At 33.5% G+C, this 23,694-nt stretch overlaps 3 protein-coding genes across 3 annotated transcripts; 2 read left to right on the top strand and 1 right to left on the bottom strand.

Moving 5' to 3' along the window:
• The first annotated feature begins 853 nt into the window (after positions 1-853).
• Positions 854-8,307, top strand: LOC122723200 (putative nuclear RNA export factor SDE5). The gene is made up of 11 exons (XM_043954684.1): positions 854-1,560; positions 2,992-3,017; positions 3,880-3,975; positions 4,103-4,155; positions 4,319-4,566; positions 6,136-6,218; positions 6,477-6,533; positions 6,785-6,852; positions 6,931-7,028; positions 7,108-7,178; positions 7,924-8,307. The coding sequence occupies exons 1-11, from the start codon at positions 963-965 to the stop codon at positions 8,098-8,100; spliced, it is 1,575 nt and encodes a 524-aa protein (XP_043810619.1). The 5' UTR covers positions 854-962; the 3' UTR covers positions 8,101-8,307.
• A 3,129-nt stretch (positions 8,308-11,436) lies between these two features.
• LOC110612256 (choline transporter protein 1) lies at positions 11,437-18,637 on the top strand. The gene is made up of 10 exons (XM_021752987.2): positions 11,437-11,766; positions 13,170-13,528; positions 13,692-13,837; positions 14,454-14,637; positions 15,509-15,582; positions 15,709-15,822; positions 16,340-16,696; positions 17,327-17,587; positions 17,705-17,932; positions 18,048-18,637. The coding sequence occupies exons 1-10, from the start codon at positions 11,582-11,584 to the stop codon at positions 18,231-18,233; spliced, it is 2,094 nt and encodes a 697-aa protein (XP_021608679.1). The 5' UTR covers positions 11,437-11,581; the 3' UTR covers positions 18,234-18,637.
• A 1,035-nt stretch (positions 18,638-19,672) lies between these two features.
• On the bottom strand, positions 19,673-23,394 carry LOC110612258 (vicilin-like seed storage protein At2g18540). The gene is made up of 8 exons (XM_021752991.2): positions 22,757-23,394; positions 21,697-21,742; positions 21,244-21,293; positions 21,045-21,086; positions 20,718-20,831; positions 20,348-20,426; positions 20,184-20,255; positions 19,673-20,100 (listed from the first exon to the last, which is right to left on the bottom strand). Exons 1-8 carry the CDS (start codon positions 23,377-23,379, stop codon positions 20,053-20,055), a joined length of 1,074 nt encoding a protein of 357 aa, XP_021608683.1. The 5' UTR covers positions 23,380-23,394; the 3' UTR covers positions 19,673-20,052.
• Positions 23,395-23,694: the final 300 nt, after the last annotated feature.

Here is a 23,694-nt window from a genome sequence, read left to right as displayed (position 1 = left end):
GTGATTTCGTCTGATGGTCTGTTGATTGTTTGCTTATATCTTCAGTTCTGTTTGGTGCCTTTTGTCTTCCTCTGTTTGGTTCAGGAGAAAACTGAAAAGGCACAAGAATTGTTAAACATTGTTTTAGCTGATTTGTCACTTCTCTGTTTTATGTTTGGTTGGTGAGAAAAAAAAATGCAAGTAAAAGATTAACATTGTACCCTAGCTGGGTAATCCTGACGCTTGGTTTTCCTGGCTTTTTGAGTCTTCTATTTTGTTTGATAGAAGATGAGGGTATGCACCGTTGGAATTCATCACTAGGTTAGAACTCTCTGAAATATGAAGTTTTCTTGATACTTTCCAAAGGAGGATCCGTGAAAACATATTATTTTAGGGTCTGTTCTATCACTACACCCCCCCCCCCCCTCCTCTCTCTGAAGTTTTGATTTTGGGTGGAAGATTCTGGCTCTAAATCCTTATCTTCTTTTGGGTCAAAATGCAAGGAAGATTTTTAGTGGACTTCGATACGAGTAACCATTATTGAAATTTCTCCTAAAGTTTGTGCGTTTTTCTATTCTATTGTCTTTCCTTTCTTTTCATTTCTTCTGTGCCAAGCAATTAGGGATAGTCTCTCTGTCATAAAACTTTCACTCCACTTTTATTAGGATTCTGATTAAGGTATTTATTGAAACCTGTGTCTCCATAGCTGATTGTATCAACCTTACTTCATTAAATTCATGGAGGATGTTCTCAGTGGAAGTTTCATGATCTGTTGAATTGTATTGTTGTATCTTATCCCACAGCAGAGGAAGTGGAAGTAATGAAGTAAAAGAAAAAAAAAAACAGTAACCATTTCGCATGCATTTACTGCAATTTACTTCTTCAGTATATGGGTGAGGTACAATTGCTTGAGTGAACTACTTCTTTGATGGTACTTCTAACATTAAATTCTTTTCCGTACTTGCAGTAAAGCATATGTGAAAATGCATGCAATTTCTAGCACTGCTCTTAGTGATGTGAACAAAAAGGACTTGGAAGGGCTGCTTGAAGTTTTTGGTTCCGCATTTGCTCTTGAGGATATTGCATCTGCTTATTGCCGGGCAAGGCGAGATTCAAATTTGACTGCAGAAATTCTGAGTGGAATGCATGGAACTATCTCTACCACAGTTCCTGCTGAGAAGTTAGCGGCTGAAGATGCCACACCATTGATGTGGCCTTCTCTTTTGGACAGCACAAAAACACTATCATCAAAATGGCCATCCGATAATTACGTTGAGAAGACTTCCGACGGACAAAAAAGGAAACTAAAGTCAAAAAAGTGTTCCGCATCAATGGGTACTGTTTCAAGTGTAATTGGCAAAGAGTATGCTAAAACTAGGCAATTGACAAACGAGTCTGTGGAGGCAAAGAAACCACTCAAATTAGATTCTCAGGAGTTTCCCGTCTCTGAGATTTGGAATGACAAAAAACCAGCTAGTGTGACAAGGAAGGACCCTTCACAAGTCGATATTGAGGAATTTCTTTTTAAGATGCTTGGAGAAGGCTTTCAACTCGAAATGCCCGTGATTCATGAGGTTCTGGGTAAAGCTTTATCTTTTTTGTCCATTTAATCTGTCTAGTACTTTTCTATTATGCTAGTAAGATCCTTTGTGAAAAAGGGATTATATTTCTGTCCCTTCTACTGCTTAGTTTAATTATTAATGTACATGCTAAAGTGTGGTCCGCAATTTTTGATATCTTTTTGCTTTACTGAATTCCTCGGGTCTAACAATATATTCTCTTCTATACATATTATTAAAGTAGGTAAGCTATGTTCATTGCATGTGATAAACTTAGCTTAAGTGGGGTTCTGTACTGGTACTAATCTGCCATTCCTTCCAAGGGGCAGCCAAATTAGTTTTCAGGTTGTCACAGGTTGTCACTCATCGATAATTCTGAATGGCAGAATTAGTATTAATTTGAGATTAACTTTAGGAAATAGATATAATAATTTTTGACATGTGTCATCAAAATTGTAAAACTACCTATAAGTTATTATGCATTTGTTCCTAAATTATTTTTTCTTTCTATTCAAGCAAAGTATCCTTTTTCAAAAGCTTTAGATTAACTACAACTTTATTATGTTGTTTTTCTTGTGCTCAACATTTGATCTCTAATTACTCACACCTGTTTTTCCTCACAGTTTTCATTTTTCATTTTCATTACCAATTAAATGAAGGGGTAAAAAAACATCTAGCATGCCTTGTGATTTATTATTCCAAAAAATTCTGTTTCTGGAGTTCAGGCGTTAACAGTAGAAGGATTTGCTAATAGATCAATTGAAAGAAGGCAATGCTAAAGATTTAATCTGTTCAAAGAGATGGGGAAAAACATTCAAATATAATGGCTGAAGAATTCTCATAATTAAAAGGAGGATTCTTTTACTTATGTAACTAGTAGTTTTCTCAGTTTTTCATTCTAGCAAGTCTTGTATGGCCTTTTTAGCCATTTACAGAAAGAACGCCTGTGAAAAGAATCTTTTACCAACATTGATGTTCATTTAGAATTTTCAAGTTTTGAGAAGGGGATTTTTAAAATTTGAAGAGTACTTTCGAAAATAGTGTTTGGGTAGTAGATGAGAACCTGAAAAACACATATCAAATTGGGGTTGCTATGTGCCCATTTCTAATTGGGTATGTCATGATATGAAGTATGCTGGTCATTGGTCTTTGAAGTGGATGGAAATGTTAGGTGGTGTGCACTGTTACAATAATTTATCTGGTACCTGGATGCTGCAGATTTATTTTCTCAATCCTATGCAACTTCATGTTTTTTTCTCAGCAACTTTTCTTTCTCTGGAACCTAATGCATTGTTCTCCGCCCATAAATAATGGTAATGGTGCAATCAGTATAAAATGAATCTTGCTGTTTGTCATCTGCTTTGCATTACAATTGCTGTTACATCCTTTTACATATCAAGTTGGTTTGTTCTCTTAGTGATAAGCTTACTCTAGCATTTCTTTTGATCTGCAGACCATTGTGGGTATGACATACAAAAGGTAAAGTGGAAATTCTTTTTACATTTAATTTTCTTTACTTTTTGCATCTTTGCCTAGAGAATATTTATCATCCAATAGATTCTATGTATTATCAATCTTGAAAGTTCAAAAGAAACTGGGTATAAATTCTTGGAAATGTTTGTGGTTGTGATTTCATTCAATATATGCCTGATTACATAAAAGGTGAAAATGAAAAACTTTATGGTCAGCATTATTTTATCCATGGGAGCTGAAAATTTACCACGAACTGTATTACAAGCTGCAACTTTTATGCATCGTTACAAACATATGATGGAATTTTGACCAAATCATATTTACTTGAAACTTCTTATATATTTCTTTTTTATTCAAGGAGAAGAGTGTAGAATTACCATTTTCAAACTATATTTCTGATTTTCAAATGACATGAAATGTGTGATTTGGCAATGCTTTTATTATCTGTCCTTTTGAGTGCTAGTTTTCACAAAGATTCTTTTATACTTTTGTTTTGTCAGAGTCTTTCCTTGTTTTAAAATTTTTTATTATAGATAGCTGCAAGAAATTTCATGACTTGAGTCTTAATTGCTCATACATTGGTTTGAATGTCATCTTTTCACACATAATGTGCACCACTTATTAGTGCAAAACTCTTTTCAGCTTACTGAAGTCCCGGTAACTTCTTCCTTTTATCCTAAAATAGTTACCATAGAAATATCTCCAAGTGCATTGTGGTGCACTATCTTCAGTTGATGCTTTTGTTTGATATTGAGGCTCCAAAACACTCCCCCCCCCCTCCCCTTAAACAAAACAAGAAAACCCTTCTTTCATTTCTGAGGATTTGATTAATGGCTGGTGATGAACCTATTTTTCTGGTTGGATGCAGAGCATTGACGAGCTTCTTGATTTATCACCCTCAACACTAGAAAATTGTGAAAATGTTGGTTGCATGGCTGATGAAAATGTAAGCTTCTGTATCTTGGTATTCAATTTGTGGATGCTCTATTTATCTAAAGCAGATGCATATTTCACAAGCAGTTACGATCTGGAAGACTGCGATAGAGATTTTTTAACTTAAATTTTAAACAGTCTACAGAAAATATTTAGAGGAGGAATCTTTTCCACTTCAAGAACACATGAAACTGCTAAATTCTGCTCAAAGGTTTGTCATTCCCTTCATGTTGTTTAGCAATTTACTTAAATGAATTTTAATTATGAAGGATGAGATTTTTCTTTTCCTAGAAACAGTGTCTTAAATTAGCATCTGCTTTACTGGCAATAACATGGATTGACCTATCCTAATGATTTGCCCCATGCAGCAGCAGAGATGGATTGATGGCGGGAAATTTAACAAGTTCACCAAAAAAAGGAAAAGATAGAATTAGCCTTCAGGAGGAAGTTCTACAAACATTGTTTGATTTTTCCGATAGATCCGAAGAAGCACCCAAAATAACACGCCGGGTGAGGTTAGTGAAGAGATCAAAAGCATTTGGTAAACCAGTGGTTGAATGTTCCAACAATGCTACACGAGAACGCGAGCCTTCTACTGCAAAACCACAAGTGGTTACTAAAGGTGCAAACTCTAATATTTTTGCCGCTCAATATTTGAGAGCATATGTTCACAGTTAAGACTATTTGTCATGAAGTTGAAAGTAGAGAGGACATGTTTATGGTCAGGAAGTTCTAGGTTACCACTTCCTTTTGGCTTTTACACAATATATGTTATGGTCTCGGATTGTGGATCACATCATGAGATGATTGATATGAAAGGAGCTCATTAGAGAGAGCTCTTAATACCTCAAGACTCAAAAGGAGAGAGACTCAAAAAGAGAGTCTCAATCTCATAATTTCTATAATAAATCTGCTTATTTTTAATGAATAAAATAAACTCCTTCTGTAGTTGAGGTTCTAGAACTTCTAATCAAGTAGAAGTCTAATACAAACAACCATTAGATTTAGGATAAGATAATAGAAAATATAATAAGATAAGATAATGGAAAATCTAAAATAAATTATAGGCTTCCATGCAGTTTTAGATTCATGATAATATTGCCCACTACTTACTGCTTTCTAAATTCAGGTGTTTGAATCAAATGCAATTTCACTTGAAACTAAAATTTCACTTGAAACTAAATCAAGTTTTTTTAAAACATGATCTATTAACACAACTCTTGTGGATATCGGAATGTAGGATGATAAAGTACCATTTGTGCTGTCGTATGATAAAAGTGAATTAGTCATTTTTGAGAACCACTGGTACCTCTATTTTCTCATTCGCTTGTTAATCAAAATTTGATTAGCTGCGGCTCAATCTATCTTGGTTTTGGTTCAACTCCCTATTGAAGGTACAAACTAGTTCAAAAATCTGCTGATGGTTCTAAATTGCGGATTGTATCATGAGATTATTGATACGTAAGGAGCTTATTAGAGGAAGCTCTTAACACCTCAAGACTCAAAGGGAGAGAGTCTCAATCTCACAATTTTTAGAATAAATTTGCTTGTTTTTATTGAATAAAATAAGCTTCTTTTATAGTGGAGATTCTAGAACTTCTAATTAGATCTAGGATAAGATAATAGAAAATATGATACGATAAATAATAGAAAATTTAAAAAGAAACTACTAAATAAATAAAATATGTTTATTATGAATTTAAGCTATCCATTATCCATAATAGCATAATAGTATAAATATTTTTCATAAAATGTTAGGCTTCTCTATGTCATTAAAGTCTAAACATATGTACTTGTTGCTTAACCGAATTATTCTATCTTGGTTCTATAAATTGTTTAGATTTGTAATAGCACGTTGACTCATCTACATAATGGTGGCTTGTTTAGAACAATCCCCGGTCCTTTTTACTGTGTATTTTCAACCATATTGAGCCAATATGCACCTCATGTTGTTTTGGTGACTCATTGTTGAAACATAGTTGTTTGGGGATATGATACATGTTATATGATAGTGCACCGCAATACAACTCAGTATAGCAGAAATTGCATACATTTTTTAATTTGTTGCTTGCTCTTACATTTTCTTCATACGATAGAAATTTTAGACTTGAGCTATTTTACACTTCTATTTTGTGACAAAATTTCCCAACAATGCTGCTTTCTGGAACATGCATATCTTCCATGGATAAAGATGAGGATGATGATAACAGCTATGAGGTCCTACGTACAGCTGTCAAGGAATATTGGAATACAATGAGGGAGTACTACAAAGCTGTAAGCTTTTTAATTATAAACCTAAGATTTTCTTTTGGCATGTGGAGATGAAAATTTTTAGATTGATGTTATATTGCTTTCAGAGTAGATAATATAATAGTAATGCCTTCACATTCTGCACTATATTCTGTTACTGTTGAGATGCAGAGAATAGTTTCATGGTGGTATATGGATTCTTTAATAAGTTGATAACTGCTTTGTTTCTGGATGTAGATGACACATGTGTTAAATCGTCTCCTATTGGTTGTTCCTTTGTAGGCTATTGACGCATTTGTTGAGGGTGATCATGCAAGGGCACATAAACTCCTAGAGCAGGTGATCAAGCATTTCCCCAGTTAATTAATTATGAGAATAATGTGAAAGGTAGTCTATGTTAACCAAGAATGAAAATTTTCCTTAGTTGTTGCTCATTGTGAAGGATTCATAATGATAATATATTTCTGGAAGTTTAAAGTTTGAAGAGTACCAGATGTGGTTGATACTTGGAACAACAAAGCTGCTTGTGGTGTTAATTTAATTAGCATGTCCTTTCATACACAATTTCTAAGTGTTTTTGGAATATTTAGGGACAATTTTTTAACAAAAAGGCCAGAGAAGCAGATGATAAATCATGCCAAAAGCTTACTGAAGCCAGGTTTGTGCAAAATGTACTTTACAGTGTGCCTTCTGTATATTGCTCCACACAATAACATGAACTGTGATTTGGTATTAGTGATGAGGAGGTAGTCTCCCTTAAGTTGCACGAGCTTGAACCCAAGGAAGCTTTAGATCTTATGAGGTTTCATTTAACCTCTCTTTCCGGCATCCCATGTAGGTTTTTATTCTCTTTCTTAAATTCCACATTGTATTACAATACCATGACATGCCTCTGTTTCTCAACTCCTATCAGCTATCAAATACCTGAGAGTCACAGTGGAGAGCAACAGTGAAGATACTGCAAATGGGAAACGGAAGAGGCTGGTATGACTAGGTTATCTTTTTTTTTTTTTTTGGGAGGGGTTAAAAGTTAAAATAGTAATAATAATAAAAGGGAAAATTACTATATAGTTCCTGTAGTGTATGACTAAACTAACTAGTTAGTTTATGTACTTTTAGAAATATACTAAATAGTTTTTTGAAAACTCAACTAAAAGGCCATTCCCATTAAGTTTTAGCACTATTGTGCCCATTCGCGAAGCCATCTCCGCCGTATGGCAGATTGCATAAAGTTCCACCTTCCAAATCTCTCTCCCCAACCTATGGTTAGTTTTGCACCGTGTTAACTTCTGTCTCACCTTCTACTGGTAACAGAACTAAAACCTAATGGGAATTTGGAGGAACCTTTTCGTTGAATTTTCAAAATCACAGGGACTATTCAGCATATCTTTTAAAATGGGAAAATTAACTAATTAGTTTTGACATATCACAAGAATTAATTAGTAATTTTCCCTAATAAAAATAAAAGCTAGGTTTCTGTTCAAATTCTCTTCGAAATTTCCTTCCAAGATTTTGTTTAAATAAGTTTGATGGGTTAAGAGCATATGAGTACCCTTGAATGCGTGAAACTAACATTCTTGTCATAGTTTTCCTTGCAATTATAATTCTTGTACTATAAGCAATAGGCTACATGTTACTTTCCTTCATTGTGTTGTATCATATGCTTTCTAGAGCACTGGAAGATGAAAATGTGAGAGATACTGACATGCTTAGAAATTTGCTTGTGCAGATAATGAAGCAACTGGAGAAGGAATCCATAAAATGGAATGAAGAAGAGAATGGTAAGACAATACTAATCCAAGTTGATGTGATTGATCCAAAACGCTTGAGTTTTGCAAACAAGTATGGGGTGGAGGATCAGGGTAAAAGAAGGCTTAAACCTGCCAATTTGCTATATCCTTCGTAGCTGCTAACTTGACCCGAAGCCAGAAGGTGGTTCTCTTCCCAAAACTTCAATGAAATTCTTGTTTTTTTGTCTTACTGATCAAAGAATTTACCTCTTTGATTTACCTGAAAGTAAAAACAGCACTCGTAGTGATTTAAAGATTCTTTATGGGCTGAACTAGAAATTGTTGTTTTGGACTTGTAAGTAGGAAAGACCGTTATAATTCTATTTTGTTGCAATTCTTTTTTTTTTTTTTTTCTTTTTGCTTATTGGACAGGAAAGCCAAATATTTTGCAAAATAATCACATTTACATTCTTTTTTTTTTTAAAGATTAATCATGATTTTATCTTAGAAAAAGGTAAATAATAAGTTACAACTTTTGGCCTTTAAAGTTTTTTATTAATAAGATAATTCTTTAAAATAAATGTTATTTTGACCTTATTTATTAAATTTATTTTTATTCCCTTTTATCAATTATATTATTTTCTCATTCTCAATAATTATAAAATAGTGAAAAATAGTTTTAAATTAAACTACATATGTTATTTTTTTTATAAACACATTAAAAATAATAAAATAATATTTTTAAATTATTTTTAGTAGCGTTGAAAACTTTTTTGATTCTTAAAATATAGGTGCATGATTTTAAATATCATTGAGCATGAATATTTAATAAAAAATTTTATTGATCATCTTGTTGATGTTTAATAATATAAAAAATTATGTAGATAAGTTTTAAAAGTTAAAAAAATTTTAAATACTGTTAAAATCAAATTAGATTATTTTTTGTTAGTTTAGTATTTGTTAATAAAAATTAAAATATATGAAATTTAATTTAAAAATTAATTTCCATAATTCTTTAATTATTAAAGAAAAATAATATAATTAGCAAAGAAGACATGATTAAATTTGATAATAATAAATAAAGACATTAAAGTAAAATTATCTATTTTAAGTGATTAATTTATTAATTAAATAAAATCTTAAGAATCATATCGTAATTTATTATTAAAATTTTGGAACCCAATTTAGTCCAATTGTGACTGATTTTTAATTTTTAATTTTTTTAAAAATAGGAATAATTTTTTTTTTGTAAATGTTTGGCTTTTCTGTTTAATAAGTTTTTTTAAAAAATTTTAATATTAAAAGTTATGAAAATTGAATTAATATGTAGATCAGGTGATATTAATAGATATAGTGGCAGGGGAACATGAATGGGTAGAGCATAAAAAGTAGTAACAAAATGGTAGGGTATTGAAAATGATTCTTCCATAATGCCGTGTTTGGCTACTTCTCAACGCTAAACGTTCCACCCAAACTCATTTTTGGCTTTTTTTTTTTTTTTAAAAAAAAAAAAACATTTTTTCTACTATTTTTTCAATTATTATTGTTTTTAACTTTTAAGTAATATAAACTTTAATTTTCTTCATTAAACATTTATATTTTAATTGTTCAACCATTACATACATTTTTTTTTAATTTAACTTATTGACATGGAAATTTATATCATCAACATAGTACTTTTTTTTTTTTTTCCTTTTGCTTTAAAATTCATTATTTCTATAAATTTGAAAAGTCTTACATTGTAAATTTTTTTTTAAGAATTTTGGTTAATGGAACTCAATAAATTCACAAGTTATATTAATTATGATAAAAATATAAAATAATATTTTGTCTAAAAAAAATTCGCAATAAAATTTTATTTGTTTACTAAAAATAATTTATATTTAAAAAATATTTTTTAATGAGATAATTTATTTTTTATTATTTAATTTTAGTTTTAAAAATAAAATTTATTAATAAATTTATATAAAATTCTAAATTAAAAATGTTAATGTGTGAAAAATCACTAGATAAAGTTATTTTTCCCAAAAGAAGAAATTTGATTATAAAAATATTTTTTATTAATTAAATTTTTAAAAAAATTTAAATATTAAAAATATGAAAAATATTTTAAAAAAAATTTAAACATTAAAAAATATGAAAATTTAAAAAAAAAATTTGTGAAAAAATGAACCTAATTGTAAATTATTTTATCTTTTATTTATTTTTATGTTTTTTAATGAAAAAAAATAATTTTCTTAATCTAATCAAGTGTACGAATTTAATTAAATTATTTTTTTAAGTGATTTAATTAAAATGGGAGTAAGAGTTTAGTACTTCCATATTGATTGTTGGCAAAAGATCTGGTTTAGTCTCCTTTTAGTTAATAGTAAATTAAGTCTTAGATGAATTTTAAATGGCATCATCTTATTTTTTTGAAGTAAATTTGAAATGGTTCTATTTTATAAATCATTTAAAATTCACATTTAGGTATGATCTTTTTGTGTTTATAAATCTTATCCTACATTTATCATAGTTCAAATTCTCTGATTTAAATACAAGATAATTTTTTTTTAATTTTACATTAATATTTTTAAAATTGAACTGTTAATTATTTGAGTAAAAAGAAAGAATAGTAGGGCAAAGGAACCAGTCACTTTAATTATTTGCGTTGATGTTCTGCCAAAATTAGAAAATAAATTTCAATCCAAAGCACATCACATGGCTGACGTGATCACACGGATTACATGTAGATTTGGTTTAGACGATAATTTCCCGTACCACTGCTCCAAACCCATAAGATTATCAGAAGAGCGCATGAACATAACGGAACCAGTCCTTGTAGGTCGCCGGCATCGCTAACCCTCGAGAATCACTTTGCGAGTTATGAATTTTCTCCAAGAAACCACACACATTTATAATAAATCAGGGATTCCATGAAAGATCTAATTGTATTTTACTCGTCGCAGCCAGCCATAGTGATGGCAAAAAACCCAAATGCCTTCAACCCTAGACAGCTTTAGATCGTTGATTGGCTTCTTGCTAAGCAATTGGATTGGGAGGTGCAATGAAATTTACATTTTCTTTCTAATATTTAAATAATTAGAAAATTAAATTTTACATACTTTCGTTTCCCTCCCTTATTTAATCTTCGTTATTTGCTTTCCCTCTAATGAAGTTTTCAAACATGGTATAGGATTAGGAAATTAAATGGAAATACAATTAATGAAGTACAAGCTTAACTGATAAGCCCATCTAAGCAAATGAGCCTAAATCAAAGGCAAAAGACATGGATTCTGTAAATCTTACAAAACACAGTATATAATATCTTTGTCCTAAAATCAAAAGTTAAAGATTATTAAATTAAACAAACCTTTACTCTTATGGAAAAAACATCAACAAAATATTATTAAAAATATTCCAAATCTAAAAGACCCATCACTATCATGTTGCTTTCACACTCCTTTCAGCTTCCATTCCACTATTGTTCCTTCCCTCACTAAAAGCTTCTTCTTTTTCTCTCTGAATTCCCTCTTTCTTTCTACATTCCCTCCTCTCCTCTCCTCTCTCTCTCTCTCTCTCTCTCTCTCTCTCTCTGGTTCCTGAAGATTTTTTGTAGATAGGTAGATTGAGAGAGATATAGATACATATATACAGTGATTGTCCACATTGTTAGAGATGAGAGGACCTTTGGGGGCAGTGATTGGGAGATACCCATCAAGTGATGGAAGTACCCAAATTGACGGAATCATTAGGCACAATAGAAAATGCAGAGATGTTGCTTTTCTTGTCATTTTTATGGCATTTTGGGTTGCCATGATTGTAAACTCCAGTTTTGGATTTAACCAAGGAAACCCCTTAAGGTGAGTGTTTTAGCTCTAACCAATTCCAACTTCAACTGGGTATCTCCTAATTTTGGTAATTTTTGTTTATTTATTATTGTTATCTTGCGATTCTCTTTCTCTTAAATGGTTTGATGTTCAAAGTACAAGGGATTACTCTTAAGCTCACATTTTATTTTCCTTTTCTTGTTTGGAAATAATTTTGAAACAAGCCTGTAGCATCGTTTTATTTGGACTGAAGTTGAGCACTTTGTTAATATTTCTGCTTTAGTAGTCATCCGTGGGCGAGATTTTACTTCATCTCCATTTTGCCTTGTCTCTTTTTTGTGTTAAATGAGGCTCTCTTCTTTCTTTTAATTTTCATTAAGTGAGGTTGCAAAAACAGCTAAGCAAAGAAAACAAGTAAAAAAAATTATATTAGGAACCTTACATTGAGTTTTTAAATAGACATTTTTTTTTTGTTGGTGTCCTGTTTGGGTGCTAGATAGTGAACTAAGGCTGTTCAATTAACATAGATTCCAGTTAAAAGGTACTGTTTTCTTTTTTCACATTTTTCAAGAATCCATTATACATCACTGTAATTTTTATCATCTTTTAGCAGTCTGTGATAGAGGGAGTCTGTAGGGGGAAGACAAAATGAATGAGCGTTTTCCTTAACTAAAATCCTACATCCATGAATTGGTTTATCAAAGAATTTTATGCGTGTATGCATATCAAATGAGTATTATCCTGGTTTCCTAAGAAAGATGAGCTCGTAATCACGCTCCATTAGTAAGCTACTTTATATTATGATTATTCTTATTTCAATTTTCTATTTGATTTCAGATTTATTTTCAATTTGGTATCCTTTTCTGCTTTGTAGTACTATTTCTGGTTTTAGCTTTAATTCAGGGGGACAAATTTTTTACATGTGGTCATCTGTTCTCTTGCATTTTCCAGTGCTTTTATTTTATTTTACTGCACTCATCTGTGCAAGGCATCATCATTGACTTAGTATAGCTGCCTTCAGCATATCTGGAAGTCATCCTAATTGGCTTTTTTATTGGTCTATTTTTGTCTTTCCCTTGCTTCTTCCTAGAAATTAGGCATTGGACTGGATTTTCCATTAAAGACGTAAATATATAACTATAACTGTACGAGTTGGCAGCTGGGCTCCAAACATTGTCACATGGTTTTTTGACAGTAGTAGTTTACCGTCCATCTAGTCATTTGATGTGGGATTTGTGGTGTCACCAAAACTGATAGCTGGTATCCTGATTCAAATCTGCAGCATATTGTTTTGTGTTTGGCTGCATTATATATTTAGCTTGTATTTTCTGTCTGCTAGCTTTATGTTTCAGCATTATTATGATATGGTTTTAACTATAATAAACCTTTTATATGCCTCATTTTCATTACTATGATTGATGGCTGTGGTTTACCAGGCTTACTTATGGGCTGGATTATAAAGGAAATGTGTGTGGTGACAAGCATGCAAATCCAGATCTTCGTGAATTGCAGCTTACATATTGGTTGAATCCAAACCAGGTCTATCTTAGTGGTTTGAAGAACAGCCAATTCAAGTTGGCTAATGCTCGGAGTATATGCTTAATGGATTGTCCCATCCCATCTGAAGATGCTCTAAATTGGGTATGTGATTATCCAGATGGAGATATCCGTATCTCATCAAAAGATTGGATTAATAGGAATTATGATTATTTTGAGTTCCTCACTCCTGAAATGAGGAATACATCCCTTCAACTCCAGGGTCCTTGTTACCCTGTTATATTTCCTAGTGTAAATGGTAAGTGAATTAGATTTTGTTTTCAGTCAATTATCCTTTCCATAATAATAGAGTCAAGCTCACCTAGAGATCATGCAATCCTTTTTATTAGTTTAGGAATTAGGATTGTATTGATCTCTAATTCTTAACATTGGTGAGAACTGATTGTTTATTTTAACCTCAGTTTTCTGGAGGTGCCAATTTATCGCACATGCATCAAATGTATCATTGCGGCATTGGCAGCAAATGGGTGGAGTAAATATCAACGAGGACATTATAATGGACAAATCCATTCACAAATCTATTAATGCTCGGTCATCTGTGTTGAAGGTTGAGGAAATTTTTGCTTATAAATATTTCTTCTTTAGAGTGATTATACTCATTATTTATGAATAACAAATGCATAAGTTCTCTTCTCAATATACAGCTGCTGCCTTTTTGTATTGGAAATTGGACTTCTAATTTCCAAAAAAGAACTCTGGCATAACCAATACAATATAATTTCTAAATTATGAGCATCTTCATGCGTGCATACTGCATATTGTAGTTAGGGATTGAACTCATTTAATTGATATATTCTTTGCATAGTTGTCAGACTACTGAAGAGTCTTGTCCAAAAGTATCGGACATCCTTCCTCATTTTATTCCTCGTAGTCAGACCAAAACTATAGTCAATAAGCTTAGCCAAAAAGTTTGGCACTTGGGTTGACCCCCCATTCATGTGACTACCCACCTGCTTAACTGAACCATTCAGGCTTGTAAATGTTCTAGGGACAACATAGTCTACAAAGGCATGGAAGCTGGTTATTCAGTGCTTAATGTTGCATATGCTGCCTTGAATTATCTGAATGTTTCTGTATGCTGTATTTTTGTTTGTTATTCCATTGAGATAACTAAGCACATTGTTTTTTTTTTCTAGAGTTCTAAGTCCATTTGCATTTTGCAGAGATACATGGCTGATATTGGAAAGGCATGGCCTGTGTTGATTGTCTGTGGGGGACTCTTGCCGCTGTTTCTATCAGTGATTTGGCTGATAATGATTCGGCATTTTGTTGCTGCAATGCCTTGGATAACAGTTGCTCTCTTTGATATTCTCATAATAACAGTAACAATGTTTTACTACTTGAAAGGTCAGAAGCAAAATCTTTTATTCAGGCTCTCTGCCAGAAAATCTTTTACTCCTTGTTTAAAATCAAAGATTTTACAAGAATTTAATCAATTCTTTTCTTTGTTATCAAATTTAGTGTTTGGAATGTAAGAATTCTTTTTTGTTTTAAACTTACAAAATTTTCATTTTTAAAGAAAATGAAATCATACATCATTTTGGAAGAATTTATTTAAAATTTTTTCTAGCCAAATGAATCATGCCAAACAGAGGGTTACTGATTTTAGTAAACGAATGTGATTTAGCCATGCCCTTCTTTGCACTTGCAAACGTTTTGTAGTTTGCACCTTGTTGATGTTCGTCTACTTGAAATTCTGACTTTGCAAATAGCTTCATTATTTTTGCAGATAACTGTTTCTGAATCACTACTTCTGTACTATTGTCAATGATCTATGTAGAATGCCTCCCTCTCTCTCTCTCTCTCTCTCTCTGCACATCCCATTGTCAGATATTTAGGTGTTTGTTTGAACTAATATTTTTATGTAAACTTTAAAATTTTTATGAAATATTTGTAGAGTAGGAGTTTTGCAAATGTAAGGTAGGATGATCATCAAAACAATATAACTATAAATTTTAAACTTAAAATTTTGGAGTGAAGAGGTACAGGTGCTGCTGACACATGTTGCCCATGTATGTCATGAGTTGCTTGTCTGGCATTATTAACTTTTCCTTTAATCTCAAGGTTTTGACTGAAATCTTATTCCCTTTTGAGTCTCCAAAGTCCATATATGTAGTCTATCATTTTCATTTTTTTTTCTTGTCTCGTGCTTTTGAATGGGATGATAGGTATCATGGAGACTAGATTGTGATTTTATTTCTTTTCCTTTCTTTTTCAGCTGGATGGATAGGCGATGATGCTATATCTCCTATCATTGGTGAGCATGATCCATATTACCATGTATCTGGACGGGTGGGTTCTATGCTCAGATTATTTACTTCCCTTGCTCATCTTTTGCTGCTATGTTTTTTTTTTTGTAGAAGTTTGCTACTATGTTTGCATGTGCATGTCATTGACATAATGATTTGCATCTTTCAGGAACTACACCATCTTCGTGCGTTTGCTGTTCTTATGACTTTTATAATGGTTGTTGCTATCCTTACATCAATTGCCATTGTGCGCCGTATACTTATGGCAACATCTGTCCTCAAGGTATATTTAATGTTTTTAAGTCGCAACGTCCAAAATGTCACTAATGATGAGTTCAAACATTTTTGTGAAACTTAAAGCTGTGTCTTTGGAGGTTTAATGTGGAATGGCTTATCACTCCAAATTAAACAAGTTAAATCTGGAATCTATTTAAGGAAGCTCAATCTGAAACGAGGAACAAAAGTCTGCTCTCCCTCCTCAGATCTCAGGGATAACTTGTACATGCAATTAAATTATATTTGTTTAAATCTTAGCTTCTTAGAAATGTCCATGAGGCCACAAGTAGGATCTCATATGTCTATTGCCTACAGGAAAATGCTATTTGTCAAACTATTAAGCGATGAATCTGTGCTGGATAATTGAAAAGCTTTCTGGGCTTCTGCTCTTGCAGAAGTTGCTTCTACGCCATATGTGTTTTTTTTTTCTTTAGGAAAAAAAAAAAAAAAGAGACAAGAATGTTGTCCGAAAACATACAAATGCATTCTTTGGCTAATAAATTAAGGTTTTGATCATTTTTCAGGTGGCTGCAAAGGTCGTAGGAGAAGTTCAAGCACTCATAATTTTTCCATTTATACCATGTGCTGTCCTTGCAATCTTTTATATGTTCTGGTTTTCAGCTGCTTTTCATCTTTTTAGTTCTGGCCAAATAGTCCAAAATGACTGCAATTCCAACTGCTGTGCTTATGATCTTGGGTCAAAAAAGGTTAACTGCGAGCGTTGCTGTGGCTATAGCATCCATTACACTCCTCATATAGCAGTTGCGATATTTTTCCATCTGTTTGGATGTTACTGGGCTACACAGTTTTTTATAGCATGCTCTGCTACTGTAATTGCTGGTTCTGTTGCCTCCTACTACTGGACTCGTGGTGAGACATCGGTAAGCTACTAAGCCATATGTGTACTTTAGCTTCACCTATTTTCTGAAACATGTGCCCTATACTGATATGGCCCAATCTGAGAAAGCCTCACTGCCAATGTACTATGGACTTGGCTGCGTCTTAGCTTCTGAAGAAACAATTTATTTTTTGCTGTGCTATCTGAAAATTTGTCTTTAACAATAGTTGCAATCATGTACAAGTGAGAATGCAAGGTACCTTGTTTTAATCATGCCATATTAGTTGCTTGGAAAGATAGGCTATTGCTTGCATCTGAAAACTTGGGTATTATGTCCTGGCTTTAAATGTTCCCATCTTTAAACTTTTCTATATGTGACAATTCAAAACAATTTAGTGTTTCTGAATGCCGCATGCAGAGTAGTGGGATGCAAACGAACTAGTGTTTTTTACCTGCTTTTTGTATGTTATGATGCAAGTTATAAATTGTTGGCTTTCTACCTGTTGCCATCTTGGCATAGTTATCAAGAAAAATATGCAAGTTTCTGACCTTTGTGCATCTATATTTTGGTGTCATTTCTAACAATACGAGTTATATATTTATTTGCTATTATCATACTTTTCTGTTGTTTAATGCATTGACTTCTTTGTTCTTTAAATTTCTGGCGATGCAGCCTGAGATTCCCTTCCTTCCAGTTTTTTCCTCTATGAAGCGGCTAATGCGGTACAGCCTTGGGTCTGTTGCTCTTGGCTCCTTGATCGTGTCATTTGTGGAATCAATTCGCTTCATGCTTGAGTCAATCCGTCGCAAACTAAAAGTTGCTGGCACTGAGCCTGATGGCTGTATGGGAAAGACAGTGCATCATACTTCTCAGTTTTGTCTGAGATGTGTTGAGTGGACTATAAAATCTGTGAACCGCAATGCTTACATAATGGTTTGTAATAATGTCAAATTCTAGTTCCATGAATAAAAGTTGGATAACCCATATGCTAATATTTGCCACCTTTCCATTTTTAATTGTTTGTTTGCAATTTGCTTGTGGCTTCTGCAGATAGCTATAACAGGTAAAAGCTTCTGTAGGGCATCTGCAATTGCAACCGACTTGATCATGAACAACATTCTTAGGATTGGAAGGGTGAATGTGATTGGAGATGTCATTCTATTTTTGGGAAAATTATGTGTCAGCCTCTCAAGTGCTGTTTTTGCTTTCCTCATGTTGGACACCCACAAATATAGATCTGCTCATAACAAGATATCCTCCCCTCTGTTTCCTGTGCTGGTATATTTGTATATGATCTAGTTCTATACACTAAAGGAATTTATATAATTCATTATGCTATGAAAACTAGTATGCCATCTGAAAGTGTCATGTTCGATCTTTTTTGTTTTGGCAGGTCTGCTGGGCTCTCGGCTATGTTGTTGCGACGCTTTTCTTTGCGGTGGTGGAGATGTCGATTGACACTATCATTCTTTCATTCTGCCAGGATTCTGAGGAGCACCAAGGGACGGCGCAGTATGCTCCTCCTCTTCTTATTGAGACCCTCAACGATCAAAATGAGATGCAGAGACTTACTCAATGATCCTACTCTAACATGCCAGTGTATAAGTTGCCTAGTCACATTTGCTTAGTGGATTTTGAGAATATAATTATATTAGCATTCAGTTGGGTAAAAATCTGGCCTGACCTACCCTATTTCCTTCTTCTCCCCCCCCCCCCCCTCCACCGGCCGATTATTTATGTTTCTTTACTTTTCTTTTTAATTAGTTTTTCCAATTTTCCTGGTTGCTTTAGCTAGTTGGTCTGAAACTTTGTAATATTCTTGTTGTGCTTGTATATTTTCTATTGAAGTTTCAAGAGGTTCGCATCCAGAATAGCTGTTGGTTTGGACATTGTTTCTTGATAGGAAGGATAGGTTCACTTGTAAAGTTGAACAGTTTTTATGCTCTTGTTTTTCGTAGAGTCAAGTTTTGAACTCTAGATCTCTATTTAGTCACCCACCGTGAATCTACTCAGGTTAAGGAAAACAATTACTCATAAGAATATTAGTTTTTGAGCTATTAATTATGCATGGAATGGATACTTATCTGCATGCATAATCAATGATTGAAAAGTGAGTACTCATAATAAACACATTCTTTTTAGCCTTACCATTACCAGTTGAACAGGCGTTGATTGTCTTCACAAACTTGTTTGTGCAACATCCATCTACTTTTTTTTCAAATGGTTTTCCTCTATTATGAGCTCTGTATCAAAATGGGAAATAACGGTTTTTTTTTCTTCAAGCTATGAAATTAAAGTCCGGTTCTGCCCAAGGAATCACCAAATGGTTTGTTTCGTTATCAGGGTGGTTTAGAGTTAGGATTGGTCTGGGCATGGACTGAAACTTCAAAGTATAGGGTACATTACAATTTGATCATATCATAGGGGTTTGGTGAAAGAATCAGATTATTAAGTTTTTTAAATTGGAAATAATAGTGTGTTCCAATTTACACATAGGATGTAAATAAATCGAAACGAGTTGGACAAAATTTTAATTGGCTTGGACTTAGGTCGTTCGTGAATGAGCTCTAGGCTGGTTTTAAAGCTGAGAATTGGTGTTCAAGCAAAGTCGTGTAGGAAAATGTGCACGCGTATCAACTTACATATAGCGAAGGAGCTCTAGCCTCAATCTTACAAGTGCAGCCCATAAACGAATCTGGGCTATGGCCTTGTAACCAACCCCATTTGCTATGAATGGACATCTTATGCAAACGATCTTAAGTGTTAATGTCGTGATTAGGACAAATTATCAAATTCTGATATCTTATGTAAAAATGGTGATTTTTATGAATCATATCAATTACACATCAACTGTAGTTCTTACTTCATGAGAATCAAACTCATAAAGATGTTTCTCTTTACTCAACTACACATGTAATATGCTACTTAGGAAAAGAACAAATAAACACAACAATAGAAGAATACCAAGTTATATCTCTCTCTTTGCTTTCATTTCCCTCGTCTTCCAAAAAATTAAAGTTTAAAAAAATAAAAATGAGAAGGTACCGCTGCGTATTAAGTTTAGTCAATTCTCAACAGCATATTGTAACAACATTGGTGCACGTAGTAACTGACACCCCTAACTTACATCATTACTAAAAAGCACATGTAAAAGCATGCCATTCCTATAGATCTGCAAAACTACAATGCTAAACTGAGAATTTAAAAATGGCTTAAACCTAAAACACCTGTGTCGATCCATTTCCTTTCCATGAAGTGGAAGTCCTGGTCATCTCAGGAAGCTCACTCCCAGTAGAGAGACCATGGGAAACTTCTCGCATGCAATGGATATGAACATCAACTTCTGTAACATGATGTGAACTGTAGCATGTTCAAATCCAGCGGCAGAGCCAATAGTATCACATGGCAACATCTGGGTCTAACCTTCTTTGAATAGCAGCCGCGGCCTATAAATATAAGTTGGCTTTGAATCAATAATAAGGCAAATTAAGATCAACTGAACTACTAAAATAAATACTGTCAGCCTCACCTCAAAGTTGCCGAGCTTGTACTGGTAAGCCATCTCCTCTCTGAGCTGGGCTTGCTCTTTCATTGCTTGTGCCTGGAAATTCACATATTTGGATGAAGGTGAGTCTTTATGCATGTAAGTTGCAAGAGAATAATCAATGAATAAAAGAGAAAGTGAAAGCTAACCATTCCACTCTGCATAGAGAGCTTCAAAGCTTCCACCTGTTGTTCCTTATGCCTTTCTCGTTCTTGCATCATTTCTAGCCTGAGATATGAATGAATTTTACTCAATAAACCCACAAACATAAAAAAGCACCAACTGTTTTAAGTGAAAAGACTTGTAATATGACTTCAAAGATTATTCATGACTCATTTTTTAATTGAATTTCCAAGTTAGTCAGGAATCAAGTTTCATACTCGTAGATAACACTCTAAACAAACTCATCCGGTTCCCAGTTTTTCTGGTCCAACCAGCCGACTGGTCCAGATGAAATAGTTCACTATTCAACTTCTTAATGTGACATGAAATTAGGACTTGGGGTTATCTATAACATACCGACGCTGTTCTTCATCATTGAAAACAGTACGTTCTTTTTCCAGGACCTTCTTAACACCCTTTTTCATTTCCTTCTCCATTTTATGCTTGTGATAAGCATCAAGGTTGTAATACCTGAAACCAAAACCATCAATAAGGGGATGTTTGATCCTACAATAAGTATAAACCAACAAAAGAACAATTTGCAGGGTTTTGATAAAAACTTCTGCACGGCAGCACACCAAGGACAACCAAGAAAAAAATGGATGTTACAAGTGTGAGCAGTTCAACTTGTTAAGGAGAATCATTTATAAAAATTAACATGATCAAATGGCGTAAGGACCTTACTTTTTAGATGGAAAAGTTGCTGTGTTGTGATCCTCCATGAATCTGTTGCAATTATAAGACCATAAAGATATTATGGATTAATCAACAAAGATTATAAAGTTCATTTTTGGGAGCTTGAATCGAAGTTAAATAGTAATTTGTATCCCATGAATTTTCTGATGAGAAAACTGCAAGCACCTGAACAGTTTTATGTACTTACTCTTTGAACATTTGCTTCTCTTCCCAATTAGGTAGACTTTCCAGGTTCACCTATAAACAAAATAAAATTAGAATATAACCAATATCTCACAATATTTAATATAACCAAGACAAATAAACAAATCTAACAATATTCCCCAAAAAAAAAGGAAAGAACAGCTATAAAAATTACAATCATTACAATGATGCAACGTGATTTTGGTTTACTAGGGAAAAAAAAACATTTAGTGCCTGGATGAAAATGAAAGCACTAACAAATATGTAACTAGTGATCAAAAGAAAAGCCAGAAGGTGGAAAAACTGGTTCAATTGTTCAAATTTTTAAATCAATGCCCAAAAAATTGCATATCAACTTAGATTCTTTTAAGTACACCATAAGAATGTGACATTGTGGACGAATGTGTTCCTATGACAATTTGCATCACTAGTAATGGTAAAACACGAAATGAAATACCTGTTTCACTTCTGCTAACCAGGCAGTAAATTCTGGCCGTTTATTCCTGCAAAATAGGGAACATCACATAGGAGTGTAAAAGACGAGAACAGGGATTATCCTACAACAGCAATAATAACTCAAAGGGCATAACAGACAGACTTGAATATTAAACACTAACTATGAAAGCTGCGGATAAGACATTATATCCAGTAGATTATTTCGTTTTTACATCACAAATTGACATTTTGTAGAATCTAAAACATAAGCAAGGCAAATTTAAACATCAATAAGGGGCTAAAAGAGAGCAGAATATGTCATAGAATATAGAAATAAGTCACGAAAGCATCCTTGACATGTAGGACTACCACCACCAGATATTCACAACCTAGAAGTGATACCTCCATCAGTCAATCTTCATCTGACACAAAACATAATGCATCGCTAGAGGACAAGACTGATTCAAGACTGCTGATTAATTGCTCCCAAATAGTCCATTATGCATCACAGAACACATGATAGAATTTTAGTTAAGGTATGTGAGAATAGCCAATATATATATATATATTAACTCAACTCAACAAAAGCACACTATAACTCTAGATTATCAGTTGCATCTTCAATAACTGAAATGCCTGCCAGAAAAACACCAATAGTGAAAATAAATTTGAATATATATACATCTAAAGAAAAAAAAAACTTCAAATGCAATCATCTCATCTTCCTACATATTCTCTGGAGCGAAACACAATCTTTAGTCTAAAATGCAGAAAACAATAAACTCTGCTTTTTCACTACCAAACAACATATTGAACACAAATTTCATCTGCATTCGTTTGCTACAATTTCACACATACACACACGTGCATCTCACCCATATACAGGAAGTGAACAACTAGCTTCCATATGCCTAAATATATTCATTATGATGTCTCAAAGGGTATCATTTTCCCGTAGATAATGAAAACACAAGCAAGACGATTCCTTTAAGTTTTCCCACAATTTCTGAGCAGCTAAGAAAAGAAATTCAGTAGAGCATTTGACATAAACAGGGAAAAAGAAGATATTGTGGAGAACATACCACATGTCAGTTTCTCTGATAATCCCATACTTTCCCCAAGAATTAGTGACTGCCCCCCTTTTCCCTCTCTCCAACTTTTCTTTCTTTCTCTTCTCTTTATCTTTCTTCTTCTTCTTCTTTTCTTCCTTCTCTTTCCTTCTTCTCTTCTTTTCTTTTTCTTTCTTCCTCCTTTTCCTCTCTTTCTCCTCCTCCCTTTCTCGCCTCCTTCTCCTCTCCCTTCTCTTCCTCCTGCTCCTCTCCTCTTCGCTCTCGCTCTCACTTTCCTCTGTACCAGATTCCGACTCCGAATATTCCGAGTCTTCACTGCCGGAACCCGAATCCGAATCCGAATCGTAGCTTCTGCTGCGTCGCTTTCTTGATCTTCGTTTCCGCTTGTCGCTTTTGCTGCTTTTCTTATCTTCTTCTTCTCCAGAATCGGAATCAGAGCGTTCAACTAGCTGTTTATCCCTTCTGTGTTTACTGTGGTTTCTATTGTGAGAATCGGATTCGGTGCCGACATTTTGCCGAGGGTTTCCTTTGGATTTTCTGTCTTCCTCTACGTCGTCGTTCTCTGGTAGAGAACCATATCGATCCGAGGACATTTTCCCCTCTCCCTTCTGGTTCTGGCGAAAGAGAAACGTCATTCGCCACAGCACCAGGCTTATAAAGGGAAAGCTGTGGAAAGCAAACTTGGCAGTAGAATTGGGCCGGACATGTGGCCCAACACCAACACTACCCTCCTCCAATAATAGAAATTGTAGATTGTGCTACTCTTGATGCCCGAGTAATAATTGCCTGCTTCATGTGTACCATTAAATTAATAATAAAACAATATGGAAATAAAAATTTAAAATTATTTACTAAATTCATATCACTATTAAATAATTATGCTGAAATTAAAATTAATTTAAATTTATTAGATTTTAAATTTTTTAATCATATGTTCTAAGTTATTCACT

This window comes from Manihot esculenta, chromosome 3 (genome assembly GCF_001659605.2).
Source record: "Manihot esculenta cultivar AM560-2 chromosome 3, M.esculenta_v8, whole genome shotgun sequence".
Taxonomy (NCBI): Eukaryota; Viridiplantae; Streptophyta; class Magnoliopsida; order Malpighiales; family Euphorbiaceae; genus Manihot; species Manihot esculenta.
This window is presented reverse-complemented; position numbering and strand designations above follow the sequence as displayed.